The following is a 24,918-nucleotide window of genomic DNA, read 5'->3' as shown; positions in this document are numbered from 1 at the left end:
TCCAAGGAAGAAGGAGCAAGAGATAAACAATACAAGCATGTTTAACAAGGACCATTCTAAAACAATCACGGTAGGACAAGCCAGAGCAGTAACCGCTAATCGGCAAGGTTCTTCGAAACAGGAATCTAATCCAAGGCCAAATGTAGAGAGACTTCAATTCACACCCATCCCAGTGACGTATAGGGAATTGTACCAGAATTATTCGATGCACATGTGGTATCTCCATATTACCTGAAACCAATGCAACCCCCATACCCTAAGTGGTATGAAGCAAACGCCCAATGCGAGTATCACGCAGGGACCAAGGGGCATTCGATTGAAAACTGCACCGCATTCAAGAAGTTAGTTGAAAAACTTATCAATTTGGGGATCGTAAAGATTGGTGACTCATCAGGACCAAATGTAGCAGAGAATCCATTGCCCAATCATGACAATAAAGGGGTGAACGCGATAATTGAGAACGGAAGAAAGAGAGTCAAAGCCAACGTAGCCGATATAAGGACTCCCCTTGAATGGGTTTGGAAACAAATGGTGAAAAGAGGTCTCATCAAGCAAAATTCAATAAAAAGGCCTGAAGGAGTAAGGAAGTTTTGTGAGTTCCACGCAGAAGAAGGCCATGACATCCAAAAGTGTACCGAGTTCAGAACCATGGTGCAAAGCTTAATGGATCGCAAAGAGTTAGAGTTTTATGAAGAGATTAATGAACTAGTAGAAGGAGAGGTCTATGCTACAGAAGAAGGATCTACGGGGAAAGCCCAAAAGGCTAATTACCCGTGGTAATTATTTCAAAACCAATGAGCAGAGAATCTGGAATACAAATAGCACTAAAGGTCATAATACAAAAACCTGTATCCTTTCCCTACAAGGATAGCAAAAGGTCCTTGGAATTACAACTGCAATGTAACAATCCTAGGAGAAGAGAGCTTGGTAAATGTTTCAGGAGAGGACGAAGGATTCTATACACGAAGTGGAAAACGCTATGATCCGGCAAACGCAAGAGTGGAATCTGGAAAAGGAAAAGCCTTAGCGGTTGAATTGGGAAAAGCAAAGACAGAGCCGCGTATCAATCAGCCGGTAACTGAAATGAGGCTAATGAATTTCTAAAATTATTAAAACATAGTGAGTACAGCGTGGTAGAGCAATTACATAAGCAACCGGCTCGTATCTCGATGCTTGAATTGCTCCTAAGTTCAGAGATACATCGTAATGCGCTGATTAAGGTGCTAAATGAAACTTACGTCGCTGATGAATCTCAGTGAATAAGTTGGACCGTTTGGTTAATAATATCAGTGCTGATAATTTCATTTTCTTTAATGATGATGAAATACCACCCGGGGGAAGAGGAGCCACCAAAGCCTTACATATTTCTACTTACTGCGGGAAACATATGTTATCAAGAGTGCTAATTGATAATGGATCAGCCTTGATGTTTTACCCCTATCCACCTTAAATAGGTTACCGGTGGACAGCTTCACATGAAATCATGTCAGAACATAGTGAGAGCATTTGATGGTACCGAAAGAAAGGTGATGGAAAGAATAGAAGTACCTCTCTTGATTGACCCAAATACGTACGAAGTGGATTTCTTAGTGATGGATATCAAGCCTTCGTATAATTGCTTGCTCGGAGACCATGGATTCATTCAGCAGGGCGGTGCCTTCATCATTGCACCAGAAGTTGAAATAGTACAGAAGGCCGGTTAATTACAGTTGACGCTGAGGAATACATCATTGCATCGGTAACCAGTGACGCACCATATTTGGGAGTGGATGATGATGCGGTGAATGTTCTTTTCGATCCTTAGAGTTCGTAAATACAACTTTTGTCACTGAGGGAAAGAAAATCCCAATGCCCAACATATCTAGAGCCACAAGATGGGACTACAAATGACAGTTGGGAAAGGAGCTGTGCCTGAAGAGGACTGGGAAGATGCCTTCAAGGAACGAAAGAGGCACCAGTGGTGAAAGACAAACAAGACCGCTTTGGTTTAGGATTTAAACCAAATGCCAAGCAGAGAAGGAAAGAGTTAGAGAAAAGACAAGACAGGAGGAAGACGCGTTTGAACGGAAAAGAAGTTGATTGGAACCCATGGTTTTCCCCACATATCCAGACATTCATATCGGGAAGAACCATGTATTCTGGACTGAGGACTCCAAGAAAGAAGACCGCAGAGGAAATGTTAGGAAACTTAAGCATCAATGCCATATTTGAAGAAAATCTGAAGAAGGAAGTACATCAGGCATCTATCCCGTTGAACCTGGGAGTGTTTTAAACAATTAGATTGCAAAGAAATGCCTAAAGTTTTTAGAGCTTTTCCAGAGTATATTCAAAACATATTAATTATTCTAAGCCTGGAGAAAATGAAAAATTTTGTGAATTGAAATGGGCTTATATGTGGACATTGTGATTTCAATGAAATATATCTTCGCATTTTGAGTATATATTCTTTTAAAATTCTTTTCATTCTTTCATACGAATAGTCATCTTGAATGCTTTTATTCCGAATCATTCTTTTATTCATGGTCATACTAAATAAGAATCATTAAATTCATACATTCCCTGTACATTTTTGATACTATAACAGGTCCCAAGATATCAATGATATGAGTGACTCTACTATGGACTTAGAAAATCCTTTTGAACGAGATATGTGTTTAGAGAATCTTAAGATTTTGAAGATAACACAGATTGCAACCTATCTCCGGACTTGTTGAGAATGGTAGAGCAGGAAGAGAAACAGATTCTACCTCACGAGGAGACGATAGAGACAATGATCCTGGAAGAGGGAAAGTGATAAAGATTGGCACGTGCATAGCTGAAGAAGTGAAACAAGACCTCGTTAAATTACTTCGAGAGTTCAAAGATGTCTTCGCATGGTCATACCAAGATATGCCGGGGTTAAGTACTGACATCGTAGTTCACCGACTTCTATAAAGGAAGATTACAAACTAGTTCAGCAAAAACTCCGAAGGATGAGGCCTGGTGTTGTGTTAAAAATAAAAGAGGAGGTGCAAAAACAATTCGACGCTGGATTCCTGCAAGTGGTCAAATACTCTGAGTGGGTAGCCAATATCGTTCTGTCCCTAAAAAAGATGGGAAGGTACGAATGTGTGTAGATATAGAGATTTAAAAAGGCTAGCCCCAAAGATAACTTTCCCTTGCCGCACATCGACGCCTTGGTGGACAACACAACAGGACATTCGCTGTTTTATTTCATGGATGGCTTCTCTGGATATAATCAAATTAAGATGCATATTGAGGATATGAAGAAAACTACATTCATAACCCTATGGGGAACCTTTTGTTATAAGGTGATGCCATTTGGGTTGAAAAACGCAGGGGCAACGTATCAGAGGGCCATGGTAACATTGTTCCATGATATGATGCATAAGGAGTTAGAGGTCTATGTTGATGACATGATTGCAAAATCTAAAACAGAAGAGGAACATGTGCAGTCCTTAAGAAATTATTTATGAGGTTGAGAAAATTTCAGCTAAAGCTAAATCTAGCAAAATGCACATTTGGGGTCAGATCAGGAAAATTGCTTGGGTTCGTGGTCAGTGAGAGAGGAATTGAGATTGATCCTGACAAAGTAAGAGCAATACAAGAATTACCCCCACCGCATACTCAAAAGGAGGTTCGAGGTTTTCTAGGAAGGCTGAACTATATTGCTCAGTTCATCTCACAGCTAACTGAGAAATGCGACCCCATATTTCGCCTCTCAAGAAACATAATCCTGTGTATGGGATGAGGAATGTCAAAAAACTTTTGAAAAAGTCAAACATTACTTATCAACGCCCCAGTGCTGATGCCACCCTGCCCAGACAAACCGCTTATACTGTATTTGGCAGTATTTAAAATTCCATGGGACGCGTGCTTGGTCAACATGATGAATCCGGACGAAAGGAAAGAGAAATCTACTATCTCAGTAAGAAGTTCACTGAATGCGAAACAAGATATTCACCAATCGAGAAATTATGTTGTGCCCTAATCTGGACAACTCGGAGACTGAGACAGTACATGTTGTACCATACGACCTGGTTAATCTCCAAATTGGACCCTCTGAAATACTTAATGGAGTCAACCACTCTGAATGGAAGAATGGCCCGATGGCAAATTCTTCTATCTGAATTTGACATAGTCTATGTAAACGAGAAGGCGGTCAAAGGGAGTGCAATAGCAGAATTCCTAGCAAGTAGGGCTCTGGATGATTATGAGCCATTGAACTTCGATTTCCCAAATGAAGATTTGGTGTATATCGCAACTGTAGAGAAAGATTTCCAAGAAGGTGGTCCTTGGAGGTTGAGTTTTGACGGAGCTTTAAATGCTATAGGCAACGGAATTGGGGCAGTACTCGTGTCTCCTAGTGGAGATTATTATCCTTTCACTAGCAAATTGGACTTTGACTGCACAAATAATATGGCTGTGTATGAAGCTTGCATTATGGGCATCCGGGCAGCCATAGAGCGGAAAATTAAGGTGCTAGAGGTATACGGGGACTCTGCATTAGTAATTTATCAGCTCAAAGGGGAATGGGAAACAAGAGACCCGAAGTTGGTCCGCTATCGAAAATTGGTTATGGAATTGATTGAGGAATTTGACAGTATCACCTTTAGTTACCTCCCGCGAGATGAAAACCAGATGGCAGATGCTTTGGCCACTTTAGCCTCCATGTTTAAAGTGAACAAATTAGAAGATATGAAGCCTATCCAGATCAGCATCTATGAGGCTCCAGCCCATTGTTGCAGCATTGACAATGAAGAGGGAAAGGATGATCACCCTTGGTACTATGACATATTGCGATATGTGAAGAGTCGTGAGTACCCTGACCATGCGACAGAAAATGATAAGAAGACATTAAAGAGATTAGCCATTGACTATGTCCTAGATGGGGAAATTTTGTATAAAAAGGGAAAAGATCAAGTATTGTTGAGGTGTGTGGATGCTGTCGAGGCAAAAGAAATTTTAGAAGAAGTGCATGAAGGTATCTGTGGAACGCATGCCAACGGCTTCACGATTGCCAGACAAATTATGAGATTTGGGTACTATTGGTCCACCATGGAAGGGGATTGCATTAATTATGCCAAAAGGTGCCATAAATGTCAAATTTATAGTGACAAAATGCACGCACCACCTTCACCCTTTCATGTTATGGTTTCTCCATGGCCTTTCTCCATGTGGGGAATGGACGTTATCAGGCCAATATCTCCAAAAGCTTCTAATGGGCATCGCTTTATCTTTGTGGTTATTGATTACTTCACTAAATGGGTGGAGGCTGCTTCATATACAAATGTCACGAAGTCGGCAGTTAGCAAGTTTCTGAAAAAAGAGATCATATGTCGATATGGGATGCCTGAAAGGATCATATCCGATAATGCGATGAACTTAAACAACAACTTAATAGCGAAAGTTTGTAGTCAGTTCAAGATCAGACACCACAATTCGTCACCGTACCGTCCAAAAATGAATGTGCCGTGGAAGCAGCTAACAAAAACATCAAGAAAATTGTAGGAAAAATGACTGAAACCTACAAAGACTGGTACGAGAAATTACCTTTTGCTCTCCTGGCATATCATACTTCTGTTAGGACCTCTACTGGGGCAACACCGTTTTCTTTAGTCTATGGGATGGAAACAGTTTTACCCATAGAAGTTGAAATTCCTTCCCTCTGAGTATTAGCCGAACTAAAGTTGGATGAGGCTGAATGGATTCAATCTCGATATGACCAGCTAAACTTGGTAGAAGAAAAGAGGTTAAAAGCTATTCGTCATGGTCAGATGTATCAGAAACGAATGATGCGAGCCTATAACAAAAAAGTTCGTCCCAGAGAATTTTACGAGGGGGACCTGGTTTTGAAAAAGATCCTTCCTCTACAAAAGGATTTTAGAGGAAAATGGATGCCAAATTAGGAAGGTCCTTATGTGGTAAAAAAGGCCTTTTCAGGAGGAGCTTTAATCCTGAGTGAGATGGATGGTAAAAGCCTGCCAAATCCTGTAAATTCAGACTCAGTCAAGAAATATTTCACTTGAAAAAAGGGGTATTCAAAAAAAAAAGGAGAGGCCAAGGTGAAAACCCGCAAAGGGCGCCTTGAGACCAAAGGGGATTTGAGTTGAAAACCTAAAAAAGGCGACTCAAATTTTGAAGAAACGTGAGGTGAAAGGAACAGCTCAAATGTTGATCAGGATCTGAGGCATGTGGTGGTCTTACTATACCTGAATCACAAGAAGGAATAGGTGACGCCTTGGGGTATCGACAGAATACTGTAGATTCCCTAAACACATATTAAATGGTCTTTAGAAAACTTATGCAGGGAAGCTCGTGCTGCGATATCTGGGGCACCTGTTGTCATCTTATATTTTGAATCTTGGCAAAATTTATTGTCTTGATTAATGTATTCATTTCAAGCTTTGCTCCCCAATAAAATTTCATTTTATCTATTGTCTTATTTCATTTTATCTTAGCAAAATTTGCTATCTCGATTAACTCATTCATTTCGAGATTTGTTCTTAATAACATTTGTTTGTTCGTTATGGTAATCTTTTCGAAAACATTTAGAATAACTATTAATAAACTGAATGTTCAAGCAAATGGAATTTTGCATATTACTCTAGAAATTTCTAAATAATGAAGGAACCTAAAACAGGACTGTTGTTTAGAGTACACCAAATTCAAAGTGTCTAAAAGGGAAAAGTCCAAGACAGGACTATCCTTTCAAATTTTGTTGTCCAAACATTGAACAAAATGACAAGATGTCATGTTGGTGGCAAAACTTCAATGAGCAAACAAGCGACGTTCACCAAGCAATAAGAAAAGATCTTCTGGGAGAAGAAAACTCTTCATTGAGCATAAACATTTGGTATAACACCTTGGGAACGGAGTAAAGGACCAAAGAGCTTCACATTCTGTATCATTGAATTGTGATAGCAGAGGATCGAGAAAAGGCCAGATCTTTCTACCTTTGGGTTACAGCGGGAGAAAGATGGTTCAAATTTTGCATCCATGGATTGAACTTGGAGGTTCACAATAGGGGCAATTTGATTAAGTGTTTCTTTGGATTTGCCAGTCGAGCAAGAAGGCGTTGTAGCACGTCAGCGATAAACCTTAATAAGCTTTTGCGTGATGATAACCTAAGCATTAAGGAATCATTTTCATGACATTCTCCATTCATTCAAATATCATTCATACACATCTAGTTAGGAAGTTTTGATTCATTTTAATCATGACATCCTAAACACTAGGCATAAATAGGTCCATCAAATGGATTATACAGGTCATGTTCCCTAGAGAACAGATCAATGAAAATGGCAGATCTTGCCTTCCTGTACTAACAGTGAAGTGGATCGAAGAAATCATAGTCTACAGCGAACCTCACTTCCCCGACATTGCAATTTAAAAGATCGAAGCCACAACGGTGAATCTTACTTCTGGCGATGCAGTGGAGCAGATTGAAGCTACAACAGTGAATCTCACTTCCCTGACATTGCAATTTAAAAGATCGAAGCCACAACGGTGAATCTTATTTTTGGCGATGCAGTGGAACAGATTGAAGCTACAACGGCGAACCTCACTTCCCCGACATTGAAATTTAAAAGATCGAAGCCACAACGGCAAATCTTACTTCCAGGCGACGCAGCGGAACAGATTGAAGCCTCAACGGCGAATCTTTTCCTCGGCAAGACTGGGCAAAAATTGGTCTTTCTTAGTCTTTTCTCTGTTATCGTTACACGACAACGAGCAAAGAGGGGCAGCTGTAGAAGCCCAAATTTGCCCGGGCCCTACCAGCAAAACAAATTTCAGCCCAAATGGCCCAGTTACATTACAAAATTAGTTGGACCAGCCCAAACACCAACCCACAAGCCCAATTACAACCCAAACCCGAGGCCCAAATTCGGAGCCCAATTCCCCCCAAAAATCCAACTAGGGTTTCAGAAAAATGAAACAATAGCCAAACCTAACGCCGCACCCATCCCTCTGCCGTTCGCCTTGTCCCATCGCCACCCACCGTGCCTAGCTTCATCAACACCTGCAAAATGACAGAAAAAGCCGGAGCACGCAACAGATAGTGCAAAGCAATAGAATACAACCAAAAAATACAATGTAAATTGGCTATAAAAGCCAAACAATATCTCTGTACATTTTTTGGACAGCATTTTGAATTCAAGAAAAAGAAAAAGCAAATCAAAAAAGGTTGACTCCAGTTATTTCCACTCTGTTCTCGTGTTCTTATTCACTTTATTTCTTTTATTTTTGTTTATTTTTCTGCAATCGTTTAATAAATAAAACGGGACTAAAAGGGAAAGGGGAAGATACCTTACTGCTTCGGTGGGCTGGTGTCGGAACTCCACCTTTGCCGTCGTCGGAGTCGAGCAAAAAGGGGCGTTTCATCCCTTTTCTTTTTGTCTCGCGGTTGAGAAGGCTCAGCCTTCGGGGACGCCGCAAAAGGGGGAGGCCTAGGGGCCGTTCTCGCGTAGCTCCGGCCACTGGCCATGGAGGCGGAGATGGTGGCCTGAGCTTTAAGGCCGAGAGGGGCGCAGAGAGGAGAGCATTCGAGCTCTCTGTTCTATTTTCCTGTTTCTTTTTTTTTATTTTTTTCATTTTTTTCTCTTTTCATTAGAAAATGAAATGGGGGCTGCCAGATTAGGGTTCTTTTTGGCCCTTACATGATGTGTGAAACGACGCCGTTTGGAGTCTGATCAGTGGCTCCAAAACGGCGTCGTATTGAGCTCTGACCCTTGCGGTAACCCGGCCCAGGGGAAGGATCCGCGTGTTTTCTTTAAATGGGATATTTGTGCACGTAGTCCCTCCGACATTGTAGCGCGTTGCAATTTGGTAATGTTTCGCTACTTCCTATTTTTCAATTTTGCCCCAGAATTCTGTTTTTGTTCTATTTTTACCCTCTGCTGCACTGCGTTTTGGGGCTTCGGGGTATTTACGATTTTGGTCCCCCCTTTTTCACGCATATTACATTTTGATCCTTTATTCTGTTTTATTTTTGATTTCAGCCCTGAGATTTCGTTCCCGTTTTGAATTAGTCCTATTATTATTATTATTATTATTACTATTATTATTACCTATTTATTTATATTGATTTTATTTAAACTTCTGGTACATATATATATTTATATATTTTACAACTTATGTACCTATCTATATATCTATATACATATTTTCATTTTCATAAATACATACATATTTATATATAATCTTTATAGTCTAAAATACACCCTTTTTTATATATTTTTTTAAATCCGCATATACATACACATTTTCAATATATTTTTAGTATGTATATAAATTAACGTATTTATTTGTATACATATGTATATTTTCATTAGTTTTAAACTTTAGTTTGTACATATATACATTTTCTTTTATTTTACAATATATATTACACTTACTTTTTATATGTATTTCTTTATCTTTGTATTCCATAGTTTTATACACCTATATATGTACATATTTTTTATATATACGCGTATTTATTTATTTTATATAAAATATACTTTATATATTTTGTTAATTCATATATACACATATTTTAGTTCATGTCTATATATATCTTTTTATACTTAATTGTATTTGCTATTTATTTATTTCATTTTTGTTATTATTTTGAATGAATGATTTAACTTTATTCGTTTTTTATTTTGTTATTTTGTATGTTTTAAGTTTGATCGTTCATATTGATTTCTATTGCTTGCATCGTTTTTATATTTTCATGTTCATTATGATTTTGCGGTGCATAAATAATGCAATTTGCTTTCACTGTGATTTTGTGCTTTATTTTTACTCGATATAACAAAATTTATTTATTTATTTATAATAAATAGCACTCCGTGTATTAGATCGAGATGATCGTACCCTAACTTATTGGGTTTCGATTTTCACGATAAATCTAAATGCACGAATCTTTTTAAACTCAAATTTTAAATGATCTCGGGATTAAAAAATCGCGTCCTAACTTACTGGTCGTGATCTCATTTTAAATCCGAGATGGCTAAAATATCTTTTAAATAAGCATTTTTTATTCGTGTCGAGAATTTGAGACATTGTATTCTAACTTACTGGATATGATTCTCTTTCTCGATTAACGTGAAATATACTTCTTTTCCAAAAATTTTCATTTTAATACAAGGATCATATTTTTAATTCTTTCGAGTTCTCAATTTTCGACATCAAGATATTAGATAATCAACTAGGTACCGATTTCTGGGCGTTACGAGGGTGCTAACCCTTCCTCGTACGTAACCGATTCCCGAACCCATTTTCTAGATTTCGTAGACCAAAATCATTGTTTTAATAAAATCAAATTATTTATTAAAAACAACCTCTTTCCAAGGTGACCCAATCACACCTCGAAAAGGATTGGTGGCGACTCCCTTTTTCGTTTTCAAAACCCAAATCGACCCCGTTTTTTTCAAAAAATGGTGTCAACAGCTTGGCGACTCCGCTGGGGACGTAAATAAGAGAGTCAAGCCACGAGTTGATTATCTCTTGTCTTTTTATCGAAAGTTGAAAATTTGATTTAAATATACGATCCTCTCATTGCATTTTATTTTGAGTTATAGTTTTTATCATGTTTTGTATTTTAATTTTTTTTATATACCTCTGCACATTGCATTGCATGACCATGGGTCACACCTTTAAGTGGGAGTGAGAAGCTATGCCTTCGTGAGGTTTTCACCTCCGCATGGGATAGTGAATCGCTTCCGGGATACATCCGTACTTATGTCTTCGTGAGATTTTCATCTCCGCATGGCAATAGGGAAATGTATTCCCCTGAACTGAACTCAGTCCGTATGAGCCTATAATGGGTGAGGATTGAGGAATCTACTGATTCAGGTACGCTACTTAGAACCAAACCACATGTAATGAGCCATAAGAACCGACCTAGGTAGAGCTACGCCAAACCTTAATGCTTACCTAAATGGATGCTATGTTTATCTTCATTTACGTTAAATCTTGTTCTGCATAATACTAATTTTACTTTGTTTGTGATTGTATGGCATTGTCATTCTAAAAGAGGTGTCGATTCATGTTCAGTGTCTAAAATGAAAGCTTATCATAGAAAAGGGATTTCTTGATAAAGTAGAAGATAATGCGACTGTGCGAGTATGGGCTGAGACGACACAACGGGAGAAAGGCGATAGTCTTACCGAAGGGCACGTGTCAGAATTGTGGGATTTCACCCGTATCAGTGTAATCCAGAATGACCTTCGAGAAATGAAAGAAGTCTGGGATCAGTGGGATGTCGAGACCAAGCAGCTGTTCTATTGTAACTACGGTGACCTACCTTGTCTGCTCAGTGTCAAAGTGGACAAGTATTTATTCCGAGCTCTTGCTCAGTTTTGGAATCCTGCCTACAGTTGTTTCACTTTTGGGAAAGTAGATTTGACGTCTACTGTGGAGGAGTATACGACCTTGCTTCGGTGCCCAAAGTTTCAAGTCGACAGGGTTTATTCTAGAGCTGCTTGTGTCCCTCTGTTGTTAAGGAAATTAATGAACATTACAGGGATGAGCGAGCAGTGGGTCGCTGCCCGAATCCAACAGAAGGGCGACAGTAAATGTGTCCCTTGGAAAAGCTTACGAGATTTGGTGCTTGTACATCCTGACGTAAAGAAAAGGGTCGATGTCTTCGCTTTAGGTATCTACGGGCTAGTGGTCTTCCCCAAGGCTTTAGGGCACATAGACGAGGCTGTAGCTGATTTGTTTGATCGGCTTAGTAAAGGGGTTAGACCGGTTCCGGCAATACTAGCTGAAACTTTCAGATCCCTGAGTACATGTCGGAAAACAGGTGAGGGAAGTTTTATTGGATGCGCACAGCTTTTATTGGCATGGTTTCATAGCCATTTCTGGAAAGTGGAAAAAGTCTCTTATCGAGTATTCTCTAACAGTTACTCCCCTCTAGAGGAATTGGTGGCCACGCCAAAACGGGATGATGTTTCAGAAGAAAGATGGATGGAGATACTCCAGAATCTCCAGGATGAAGATATTGAATTGAGGGCTCCTTGGTTAATTCCTGATGAGATATTGTACCGATGTGGAGATTTCGACTGGGTTCCTCTGCTCGGGATATGGGGAGCTATCGGATATGCTCCCCTACTCGTATCCAGACAGTATAGATCACGACAATTCGTACCAGCAACGCAGGGGTTGGCCTATTGTGATTTTTCCTATAGGGAGGACAATTATAAGAAAAAGGTTCGAGAAGTGTCTAATGCCTGGAACCAAACTCGCCGAATGAAGATTTTAGCCGTGGGTCCGACAATGACCCCCGAGTATAGCCAGTGGCATGATCAAAGGGTCAACGATAATATCCCGGCGTCGAATTCAGAAACTGCTCGATCTTTAGAGGAACACCTACAAGTATTGCCCTCTGAGATAGAAGTTATCAAGCAAGAATTTTAAAAGAGGAGTTTGGAGATAGGGAAGAAAGTAGAGCAGTTAGAGGAAGAGAAAATGCAGTTAGGACTGGATTTGGACATTCAAATATTAGAAGCTGACAAATTAAGAAAAGGAAAGGACAAGGCAGAAGAAGATTTAGACAGTCTGAAGACGGATTACAAGAAGTTCCGTAGGTCGATAAGAACTGCTGGCTTGGGTAAAACGCCAAAACAGTGGCGACAGGAAATTCAGGAGGAAAAAACGAAAGCTAATCAGTGGGAAAAGAAATTTCAGGATACTCAAACTCGAGAAGTTACTTTGGGAGAGAGTCTACTAGTCTGCCAAAACGAGAAGACGAATTTGAATGCCCGAGTAACTGAACTAGAAAGGCTACTTCACCAATACCGTAGTCGTGATTCTGCGGTTGAATTAAAAGCAAGCTTGCACAAAATTAAAGAATTAAAGGGACCTGTAAGAGAGCTCGAGGACGCATTGCAAAACAGCGAATTCTGAATAGAGCTTCTGGAAAGAAGTAGTGAGAAGTGGCAAGGGCAATTCCAGCGGTCTCAAGATCAGATAAGAGACAGAGATTATGTTATGGGTGAGGTAGTGGTTCAAGTACGCGAGGTAGCTGATCACCTGTAAAACCTAGCGGTTCAAGCTGATCTATTAAGTTTGAAGTTTGAGTCGGAATCGGACCGGGGCCGAGAATTAGCTTGGCTTCTTAAAAAGGTTAAGGCTTTGGGTATAAGGGCAAAGCCGTATATGTAGTCTATTTTATGCAAAGAAATTTCTTCTCTAGTAAAGTTAATAAAGTTGAATTAGAATCAGTGCCTCTTTTTGTATTCATGCATCTACATATCATCATATGCATCAAGTTTTAAAAAGGGAGCCTAATTAATTTAAAATTATGACAGAACTACCCTGGAAACTAACAAAAATTTGCCAATCGTTTATCACTACGGTACCCATCGCAAAACAAAAGCCATGGATCAAAGACTCGAAAGACTCGAACAACTCCAAAAGGAGATGCAAGAACAAATGCAAGAGCGGTTAGAGAAGATTCAACAAGATATGAAGAATGAAATGGTAGAGTCTCAAAAAAGCATGATAGCTGAATTAACGCAGTTGTTCAAAGGGGGAGGCGACAAAGGAAAAGACCCCGTGGTTAATACAGAAGAAGAAAATAATGATAGCCCTCTCTATCCCCCAGGTTTCACTCCTCCTCATGCGCAAACCCAAGCTGAGGTGCAACCACGCAGATCATCTGTTACTATCAGGCCTCAGCAGTTTCAAACTGGTGCCTCAATGCTAGTAAATTTCCAAACTGGAATAGGTTCTCATCTCAGAAAAGCCCCTACTAATCCCATAGTACCCGATTTTGACAAAATGATGGGAAAAGAGAAAACAAAGGAAGAACTGCCAAGCCGATTGGAGGAAAGGTATAAATGGCTCGAAGAGAAATTCAAAGCCATGGAAAGTAGCGAGAATTATCATGGGATGGACGCTAAAGATCTAAGCTTGGTACCAGATTTGGTCCTTCCTCCCAAATTTAAGATGCCAGAGTTTGAAAAATATGACAGGACAAGTTGTCCCGAAGCTCATATCACTATGTTTTGCCGAAGGATGACCGGGTACATCAACAATGAGCAACTGTTGGTTCACTGTTTTCAGGATAGTTTGATCGGGTCAGCGGCTAGATGGTACAATCAATTGAGTCGAACCGAAATCCACTCCTGGAAAGATTTGGCGCAGGCCTTTATAAAGTAGTACAGACATGTGATGGATATAGCACCCGATCGAATTGTATTGCAAAACATGGAAAAGAAAACTAATGAGAGCTTTCGCCAGTATGCTCGGAGATGGAGGGAGGTAGCAGCACAAGTTCAACCACCACTTTTAAAGAAGGAGATAACCATGCTTTTTATCAATAACTTGAAAGCTCCATTTCTCAATCACATGTTGGGCAGTGCCACTAAAAGCTTTTCAGACATAGTGATGTCTGGAGAAATGATAGAGAACGCTATAAGATGTGGCAAGATAGAAGCAGGAGAAAGTGCTAAAAGGTCGGCTCCAAGGAAGAAGGAGCAAGAGATAAACAATACAAGCATGTTTAACAAGGACCATTCTAAAACAATCACGGTAGGACAAGCCAGAGCAGTAACCGCTAATCGGCAAGGTTCTTCGAAACAGGAATCTAATCCAAGGCCAAATGTAGAGAGACTTCAATTCACACCCATCCCAGTGACGTATAGGGAATTGTACCAGAATTTATTCGATGCACATGTGGTATCTCCATATTACCTGAAACCAATGCAACCCCCATACCCTAAGTGGTATGAAGCAAACGCCCAATGCGAGTATCACGCAGGGACCAAGGGGCATTCGATTGAAAACTGCACCGCATTCAAGAAGTTAGTTGAAAAACTTATCAATTTGGGGATCGTAAAGATTGGTGACTCATCAGGACCAAATGTAGCAGAGAATCCATTGCCCAATCATGACAATAAAGGGGTGAACGCGATAATTGAGAACGGAAGAAAGAGAGTCAAAGCCAACGTAGCCGAGATAAGGACTCCCCTTGAATGGGTTTGGAAACAAATGGTGAAAAGAGGTCTCATCAAGCAAAATTCAATAAAAAGGCCTGAAGGAGTAAGGAAGTTTTGTGAGTTCCACGCAGAAGAAGGCCATGACATCCAAAAGTGTACCGAGTTCAGAACCATGGTGCAAAGCTTAATGGATCGCAAAGAGTTAGAGTTTTATGAAGAGATTAATGAACTAGTAGAAGGAGAGGTCTATGCTACAGAAGAAGGATCTACGGGGAAAGCCCAAAAGGCTAATTACCCGGTGGTAATTATTTCAAAACCAATGAGCAGAGAATCTGGAATACAAATAGCACTAAAGGTCATAATCCAAAAACCTGTATCCTTTCCCTACAAGGATAGCAAAACGGTTCCTTGGAATTACAACTGCAATGTAACAATCCTAGGAGAAGAGAGCTTGGTAAATGTTTCAGGAGAGGACGAAGGATTCTATACACGAAGTGGAAAACGCTATGATCCGGCAAACGCAAGAGTGGAATCTGGAAAAGGAAAAGCCTTAGCGGTTGAATTGGGAAAAGCAAAGACAGAGCCGCGTATCAATCAGCCGGTAACTGAAATGAGGCTAATGAATTTCTAAAATTATTAAAACATAGTGAGTACAGCGTGGTAGAGCAATTACATAAGCAACCGGCTCGTATCTCGATGCTTGAATTGCTCCTAAGTTCAGAGATACATCGTAATGCGCTGATTAAGGTGCTAAATGAAACTTACGTCGCTGATGATATCTCAGTGAATAAGTTGGACCGTTTGGTTAATAATATCAGTGCTGATAATTTCATTTTCTTTAATGATGATGAAATACCACCCGGGGGAAGAGGAGCCACCAAAGCCTTACATATTTCTACTTACTGCGGGAAACATATGTTATCAAGAGTGCTAATTGATAATGGATCAGCCTTGAGTGTTTTACCCCTATCCACCTTAAATAGGTTACCGGTGGACAGCTTTCACATGAAATCATGCCAGAACATAGTGAGAGCATTTGATGGTACCGAAAGAAAGGTGATGGAAAGAATAGAAGTACCTCTCTTGATTGGCCCAAATACGTACGAAGTGGATTTCTTAGTGATGGATATCAAGCCTTCGTATAATTGCTTGCTCGGGAGACCATGGATTCATTCAGCAAGGGCGGTGCCTTCATCATTGCACCAGAAGTTGAAATAGTGACAGAAGGCCGGTTAATTACAGTTGACGCTGAGGAAGACATCATTGCATCGGTAACCAGTGACGCACCATATTTGGGAGTGGATGATGATGCGGTTGAATGTTCTTTTCGATTCTTAGAGTTCGTAAATGCAACTTTTGTCACTGAGGGAAAGAAAATCCCAATGCCCAGCATATCTAGAGCCACAATGATGGGACTACAAATGACAGTTGGGAAAGGAGCTGTGCCTAGAAGAGGACTGGGAAGATGCCTTCAAGGAACGAAAGAGGCACCATTGGTGAAAGACAAACAAGACCGCTTTGGTTTGTAGGATTTAAACCAAATGCCAAGCATAGAAGGAAAGAGTTAGAGAAAAGACAAGACAGGAGGAAGACGCGTTTGAACGGAAAAGAAGTTGATTGGGAACCCATGGTTTTCCTCCACATATCCAGGACATTCATATCGGGAGGAACCATGTATTCTGGACTGAGGACTCCAAGAAAGAAGACCGCAGAGGAAATGTTAGGAAACTTAAGCATCAATGCCATATTTGAAGAAGAATCTGAAGAAGGAAGTACATCAGGCATCTATCCCGTTGAACCTGGGAGTGTTTTAAACAATTAGACTGCAGAAGAAATGCCTAAAGTTTTTAGAGCTTTTCCAGAGTACTATTCAAAACATATTAATTATTCTAAGCCTGGAGAAAATGAAAAATTTTGTGAATTGAAATGGGCTTATATGTGGACATTGTGATTTCAATGAAATATATCTTTGCATTTTGAGTATATATTCTTTTAAAATTCTTTTCATTCTTTCATACGAATAGTCATCTTGAATGCTTTTATTCCGAATCATTCTTTTATTCATGGTCATACTAAATAAGAATCCTTAAATTCATACATTCCCTGTACATTTTTTGATATCTATAACAGGTCCCAAGATATCAATGATATGAGTGACTCTACTATGGACTTAGAAAATCCTTTTGAACGAGATATGTGTTTAGAGGAATCTCAAGATTTTAAAGATAACACAGATTGCAACCTATCTCCGGACTTGTTGAGGATGGTAGAGCAGGAAGAGAAACAGATTCTACCTCACGAGGAGACGATAGGGACAATGATCCTGGAAGAGGGAAATGTGGTAAAGATTGGCACGTGCATAGCTGAAGAAGTGAAACAAGACCTCGTTAAATTGCTTCGAGAGTTCAAAGATGTCTTCGTATGGTCATACCAAGATATGCCGGGGTTAAGTACTGACATCGTAGTTCACCGACTTCCTATAAAGGAAGGTTACAAACCAGTTCAGCAAAAACTCCGAAGGATGATGCCTGATGTTGTGTTAAAAATAAAAGAGGAGGTGCAAAAATAATTCGATGCTGGATTCCTGCAGGTGGTCAAATACTCTGAGTGGGTAGCCAATATCGTTTCTGTCCCTAAAAAAGATGGGAAGGTACGAATGTGTGTAGATTATAGAGATTTAAATAAGGCTAGCCCCAAAGATAACTTTCCCTTGCCGCACATCGACGCCTTGGTGGACAACACAGCAGGACATTCGTTGTTTTCTTTCATGGATGGCTTCTCTGGATATAATCAAATTAAGATGCATCTTGAGGATATGAAGAAAACTACATTCATAACCCTATGGGGAACCTTTTGTTATAAGGTGATGCCATTTGGGTTGAAAAACGCAGGGGCAACGTATCAGAGGGCCATGGTAACATTGTTCCATGATATGATGCATAAGGAGTTAGAGGTCTATGTTGATGACATGATTGCAAAATCTAAAACAGAAGAGGAACATGTGCAAGTCCTTAAGAAATTATTTATGAGGTTGAGAAAATTTCAGCTAAAGCTAAATCTAGCAAAATGCACATTTGGGGTCAGATCAGGAAAATTGCTTGGGTTCGTGGTCAGTGAGAGAGGAATTGAGATTGATCCTGACAAAGTAAGAGCAATACAAGAATTACCCCCGCCGTGTACTCAAAAGGAGGTTCGAGGTTTTCTAGGAAGGCTGAACTATATTGCTCGGTTCATCTCACAGCTAACTGAGAAATGCGACCCCATATTTCGCCTCCTCAAGAAACATAATCCTGGTGTATGGGATGAGGAATGTCAAAAAACTTTTGAAAAAGTCAAACATTACTTATCTAACGCCCCAGTGCTGATGCCACCCTGCCCAGACAAACCGCTCATACTGTATTTGGCAGTATTTGAAAATTCTATGGGATGCGTGCTTGGTCAACATGATGAATCCGGACGAAAGGAAAGAGAAATCTACTATCTCAGTAAGAAGTTCACTGAATGCGAAACAAGATATTCACCAATCGAGAAATTATGTTGTGCCCTAATCTGGACAACTCGGAGACTGAGACAGTACATATTGTGCCATACGACCTGGTTAATCTCCAAATTGGACCCTCTGAAATACTTAATGGAGTCAACCACTCTGAATGGAAGAATGGCCCGATGGAAAATTCTTCTATCTGAATTTGACATAGTCTATGTAAACGAGAAGGCGGTCAAAGGGAGTGCAATAGCGGAATTCCTAGCAAGTAGGGCTCTGGATGATTATGAGCCATTGAACTTCGATTTCCCAAATGAAGATTTGATGTATATCGCAACTGTAGAGAAAGATTTCCAAAAAGGTGGTCCTTGGAGGTTGAGTTTTGACGGAGCTTCAAATGCTATAGGCAACGGAATTGGGGCAGTACTCGTGTCTCCTAGTGGAGATTATTATCCTTTCACTAGCAAATTGGACTTTGACTGCACAAATAATATGGCTGAGTATGAAGCTTGCATTATGGGCATCCGGGCAGCCATAGAGCGGAAAATTAAGGTGCTAAAGGTATACAGGGACTCTGCATTAGTAATTTATCATCTCAAAGGGGAATGGGAAACAAGAGACCCGAAGTTGGTCCGCTATCGAAAATTGGTTATGGAATTGATTGAGGAATTTGACAGTATCACCTTTAGTTACCTCCCGCGAGATGAAAACCAGATGGCAGATGCTTTGGCCACTTTAGCCTCCATGTTTAAAGTGAACAAAATAGAAGATATGAAGCCTATCCAGATCAGCATCTATGAGGCTCCAGCCCATTGTTGCAGCATTGACAATGAAGAGGGAAAGGATGATCACCCTTGGTACTATGACATATTGCGATATGTGAAGAGTCGTGAGTACCTTGACCATGCGACAGAAAATGATAAGAAGACATTAAAGAGATTAGCCATTGACTATGTCCTAGATGGGGAAATTTTGTATAAAAAGGGAAAAGATCAAGTATTGTTGAGGTGTGTGGATGCTGTCGAGGCAAAAGAAATTTTAGAAGAAGTGCATGAAGGTATCTGCGGAACGCATGCCAACGGCTTCACGATTGCCAGACAAATTATGAGATTTGGGTACTATTGGTCCACCATGGAAGGGGATTGCATTAATTATGCCAAAAGGTGCCATAAATGTCAAATTTATAGTGACAAAATGCACACACCACCTTCACCCTTTCATGTTATGGTTTCTCCATGGCCTTTCTCCATGTGGGGAATGGACGTTATCAGGCCAATATCTCCAAAAGCTTCTAATGGGCATCGTTTTATCTTTGTGGTTATTGATTACTTCACTAAATGGGTGGAGGCTGCTTCATATGCAAATGTCACGAAGTCGGCAGTTAGCAAGTTTCTGAAAAAAGAGATTATATGTCGATATGGGATGCCTGAAAGGATCATATCCGATAATGTGATGAACTTAAACAACAACTTAATAGCGGAAGTTTGTAGTCAGTTCAAGATCAGACACCACAATTCGTCACCGTACCGTCCAAAAATGAATGGTGCCGTGGAAGCAGCTAACAAAAACATCAAGAAAATTACAGGAAAAATGACTGAAACCTACAAAGACTGGTACGAGAAATTACCTTTTGCTCTCCTGGCATATCATACTTCTGTTAGGACCTCTACTGGGGCAACACCGTTTTCTTTAGTCTATGGGATGGAAGCAGTTTTACCCATAGAAGTTGAAATTCCTTCCCTCCGAGTATTAGCCGAACTAAAGTTGGATGAGGCTGAATGGATTCAATCTCGATATGACCAGCTAAACTTGGTAGAAGAAAAGAGGTTAAAAGCTATTCGTCATGGTCAGATGTATCAGAAACGAATGATGCGAGCCTATAACAAAAAAGTTCGTCCCAGAGAATTTTATGAGGGGGACCTGGTTTTGAAAAAGATCCTTCCTCTACAAAAGGATTTTAGAGGAAAATGGATGCCAAATTAGGAAGGTCCTTATGTGGTAAAAAAGGCCTTTTCAGGAGGAGCTTTAATCCTGAGTGAGATGGATGGTAAAAGCCTGCCAAATCCTGTAAATTCAAACTCGATCAAGAAATATTTCACTTGAAAAAAGGGGTATTCAAAAAAAAAATGAGAGGCCAAGGTGAAAACCCGCAAAGGGCACCTTGAGACCAAAAGGGATTTGAGTTGAAAACCTAAAAAAGGCGGCTCAAATTTTGAAGAAACGTGAGGTGAACGGAACAGCTCAAATGTTGATCAGGATCTGAGGCATGTGGTGGTCTTACTATACCTGAATCACAAGAAGGAATAGGTGACATCTTGGGGTATCGACAGAATACTGTAGATTCCCTAAACACATATTAAATGGTCTTTAGAAAACTTATGCAGGGAAGCTCGTGCTGCGATATCTAGGGCACCTGTTGTCATCTTATATTTTGAATCTTGGCAAAATTTATTGTCTTGATTAATGTATTCATTTCAAGCTTTGCTCCCCAATAAAATTTCATTTTATCTATTGTCTTATTTCATTTTATCTTAGCAAAATTTGCTATCTCGATTAACTCATTCATTTCGAGATTTGTTCTTAATAACATTTGTTTGTTCGTTGTGGTAATCTTTTCGAAAAACATTTAGAATAACTATTAATAAACTGAATGTTCAAGCAAATGGAATTTTGCATATTACTCTAGAAATTTCTAAATAATGAAGGAACCTAAAACAGGACTGTTGTTTAGAGCACACCAAATTCAAAGTGTCTAAAAGGGAAAAGTCCAAGACAGGACTATCCTTTCAAATTTTGTTGTCCAAACATTGAACAAAATGACAATGACAAGATGTCATGTTGGTGGCAAAACTTCAATGAGCAAACAAGCGATGTTTACCAAGCAATAAGAAAAGATCTTCTGGGAGAAGAAAACTCTTCATTGAGCATAAACATTTGGTATAACACCTTGGGAACGGAGTAAAGGACCAAAGAGCTTCACATTCTGTATCATTGAATTGTGATAGCAGAGGATCGAGAAAAGGCCAGATCTTTCTACCTTTGGGTTACAGCGGGAGAAAGATGGTTCAAATTTTGCATCCAGTGGATTGAACTTGGAGGTTCACAATGGGGGCAATTTGATTAAGTGTTTCTTTGGATTTGCCAGTCGAGCAAGAAGGCGTTGTAGCACGTCAGCGATAAACCTTAATAAGCTTTTGCGTGATGATAATCTAAGCATTAAGGAATCATTTTCATGACATTCTGCATTCATTCAAATATCATTCATACACATCTAGTTAGGAAGTTTTGATTCATTTTAATCATGACATCCTAAACACTAGGCATAAATAGGTCCATCAAGTGGATTATACAGGTCATGTTCCCTAGAGAACAGATCAATGAAAATGGCAGATCTTGCCTTCCTGTACTAACAGTGAAGTGGATCGAAGAAATCATAGTCTGCAATTTAAAATATCGAAGCCACAACGGCGAATCTTACTTCTGGCGATGCAGCGGAGCAGATTGAAGCTACAACAGTGAATCTCACTTCCCCGACATTGCAATTTAAAAGATCGAAGCCACAGCGGCGAATCTTACTTCTGGCGACGCAGCGGAGCAGATTGAAGCTACAACAGCGAATCTCACTTCCCTGATATTGCAATTTAAAAGATCGAAGCCACATCGGCGAATCTTACTTCTGGCGATACAGCGGAGCAGATTGAAGCTACAACAGCGAATCTCACTTCCCTGACATTGCAATTTAAAAGATCGAAGCCACAGCGGTGAATCTTACTTCTGGCGATACAGCGGAGCAGATTGAAGCTACAACAGCGAATCTCACTTCCCCGACATTGCAATTTAAAAGATCGAAGCCACAACGGCGAATCTTACTTCTGGCGATGCAGTGGAGCAGATTGAAGCTACAACAGTGAATCTCACTTCCCTGACATTGCAATTTAAAAGATCGAAGCCACAACGGTGAATCTTATTTTTGGCGATGCAGTGGAACAGATTGAAGTTACAACGGCGAACCTCACTTCCCCGACATTGCAATTTAAAAGATCGAAGCCACAACGGCAAATCTTACTTCCAGGTGATGCAGCGAAACAGATTGAAGCCTCAACGGTGAATCTTTTCCTCGGCAAGACTGGGCAAAAATTGGTCTTTCTTAGTCTTTGCTCTGTTATCGTTACACGACAACGAGCAAAGAGGGGCAGCTGTAGAAGCCCAAATTTGCTCGGGCCCTACCAGCAAAACAAATTTCAGCCCAAATGGCCTAGTTACATTACAAAATTAATTGGACCAGCCCAAACACCAACCCACAAGCCTAATTACAACCCAAACCCGAGGCCCAAATTCGGAGCCCAATTCCCCTCAAAAATCCAACTAGGGTTTCAGAAAAATGAAACCCTAGCCAAACCTAGCGCCGCACCCATCCCTCTGCCGTTTGCCTTGTCCCATCGCCACCCACCGTGCCTAGCTTCATCAACACCTGCAAAATGACAGAAAAAGCCGGAGCACGCAACAGATAGTGTAAAGCAATAGAATACAACCAAAAAATACAATGTAAATTGGCTATAAAAGCCAAACAATATCTCTGTACATTTTTGGACAGCATTTTGAATTCAAGAAAAAGAAAAAGCAAATCAAAAAAGGTTGACTCCAGTTATTTCTACTCTGTTCTCGTGTTCTTATTCACTTTATTTCTTTTATTTTTGTTTATTTTTCTGCAATCGTTTAATAAATAAAACGGGACTAAAAGGGAAAGGGGAAGATACCTTACTGCTTCGGTGGGCTGGTGTCGGAACTCCACCTTTGCGGTCATCGGAGTCGAGCAAAAAGGGGCGTTTCATCCCTTTTCTTTTTGGTCTCGCGGTTGAGAAGGCTTAGCCTTCGGGGACGCCTCAAAAGGGGGAGGCCTAGGGGTCGTTCTCGCGCAGCTCCGGCCACTGGCCATGGAGGCGGAGATGGTGGCCTGAGCTTTAAGGCCGAGAGGGGCGCAGAGAGGAGAGCATTCGAGCTCTCTGTTCTCTTTTCCTGTTTCTTTTTTTTATTTTTTTCATTTTTTTCTCTTTTCATTAGAAAATGAAATGGAGGCTGCCAGATTAGGGTTCTTTTTGGCCCTTACATGATGTGTGAAACGACGCCGTTTGGAGTCTGATCAGTGGCTCCAAAACGGCGTCGTATTGAGCTCTGACCCGCACGGTGACCCGGCCCAAGGGAAGGATCCGCGTGTTTTCTTTAAATGGGATATTTGTGCGCGTAGTCCCTCCGACTTTGTAGCGCGTTGCAATTTGGTCCTGTTTCGCTATTTCCTATTTTTCAATTTCGCCCCAGAATTCTGTTTTTGTTCTATTTTGACCCTTTGCTGCACTGCGTTTTGGGGCTTCGGGGTATTTACAATTTTGGTCCCCCCCTTTTTCGCGCATATTACATTTTGATCCTTTATTCTGTTTTATTTTTGATTTCAGCCCTGAGATTTCGTTCCCGTTTTGAATTAGTCCTATTATTATTATTATTATTATTACTATTATTATTATTACCTATTTATTTATATTGATTTTATTTAAACTTCTGGTACATATATATATTTATATATTTTACAACTTATGTACATATCTATATATCTATATACATATTTTCATTTTCATAAATACATACATATTTATATATAATCTTTATAGTCTAAAATACACCCTTTTTTATATATATTTTTAAATCCGCATATACATACACATTTTCAATATATTTTTAGTATGTATATAAATTAACGTATTTATTTGTATACATATGTATATTTTCATTAGTTTTAAACTTTAGTTTGTACATATATACATTTTCTTTTATTTTACAATATATATTTACACTTACTTTTTATATGTATTTCTTTATCTTTGTATTCCATAGTTTTATACACCTATATATGTACATATTTTTTATATATACGCGTATTTATTTATTTTATATAAAATATACTTTATATATTTTGTTAATTCATGTATACACATATTTTAGTTCATGTCTATATATATCTTTTTATACTTAATTGTATTTGCTATTTATTTATTTCATTTTTGTTATTATTTTGAATGAATGATTTAACTTTATTCGTTTTTTATTTTGTTATTTTGTATGTTGTAAGTTTGATCGTTCATATTGATTGCTATTGCTTGCATCGTTTTTATATTTTCATGTTCATTATGATTTTGCGGTGCATAAATAATGTAATTTGCTTTCACTGTGATTTTGTGCTTTATTTTTACTCGATATAACAAAATTTATTTATTTATTTTTAATAAATAGCACTCCATGTATTAGATCGAGATGATCGTACCCTAACTTACTGGGTTTCGATTTTCACGATAAATCTAAATGCACGAATCTTTTTAAACTCAAATTTTAAATGATCTCGGGATTAAAAAATCGCGTCCTAACTTACTAGTCGTGATCTCATTTTAAACCCGAGATGGCTAAAATATCTTTTAAATAAGCATTTTTTTATTCGTGTCGAGAATTTGAGAC

The 24,918-nt window shown here is 39.5% G+C and overlaps 1 protein-coding gene across 1 annotated transcript; it reads left to right on the top strand.

The window, feature by feature from the left end:
- The first annotated feature begins 14,202 nt into the window (after positions 1–14,202).
- LOC121214506 (uncharacterized) lies at positions 14,203–15,564 on the top strand. The gene is made up of 2 exons (XM_041088270.1): positions 14,203–15,234; positions 15,325–15,564. The coding sequence occupies exons 1-2, from the start codon at positions 14,203–14,205 to the stop codon at positions 15,562–15,564; spliced, it is 1,272 nt and encodes a 423-aa protein (XP_040944204.1).
- Positions 15,565–24,918: the final 9,354 nt, after the last annotated feature.

This window comes from Gossypium hirsutum, chromosome D02 (genome assembly GCF_007990345.1).
Source record: "Gossypium hirsutum isolate 1008001.06 chromosome D02, Gossypium_hirsutum_v2.1, whole genome shotgun sequence".
Taxonomy (NCBI): Eukaryota; Viridiplantae; Streptophyta; class Magnoliopsida; order Malvales; family Malvaceae; genus Gossypium; species Gossypium hirsutum.
Note: the sequence above shows the minus strand (reverse complement) of the source record. Positions and strands in the feature narration are given on the sequence as shown.

Excerpts from the sequence above, each read along its gene's own strand:
- LOC121214506 (XM_041088270.1), top strand. The coding sequence starts at position 14,203 with ATGGAAAAGAAAACTAATGAGAGCTTTCGCCAGTATGCTCGGAGATGG. Across the intron at positions 15,235-15,324 it reads AAAAGGCTAATTACCCGGTG|GATAGCAAAACGGTTCCTTG; the intron begins GTAATTATTTCA and ends TTTCCCTACAAG.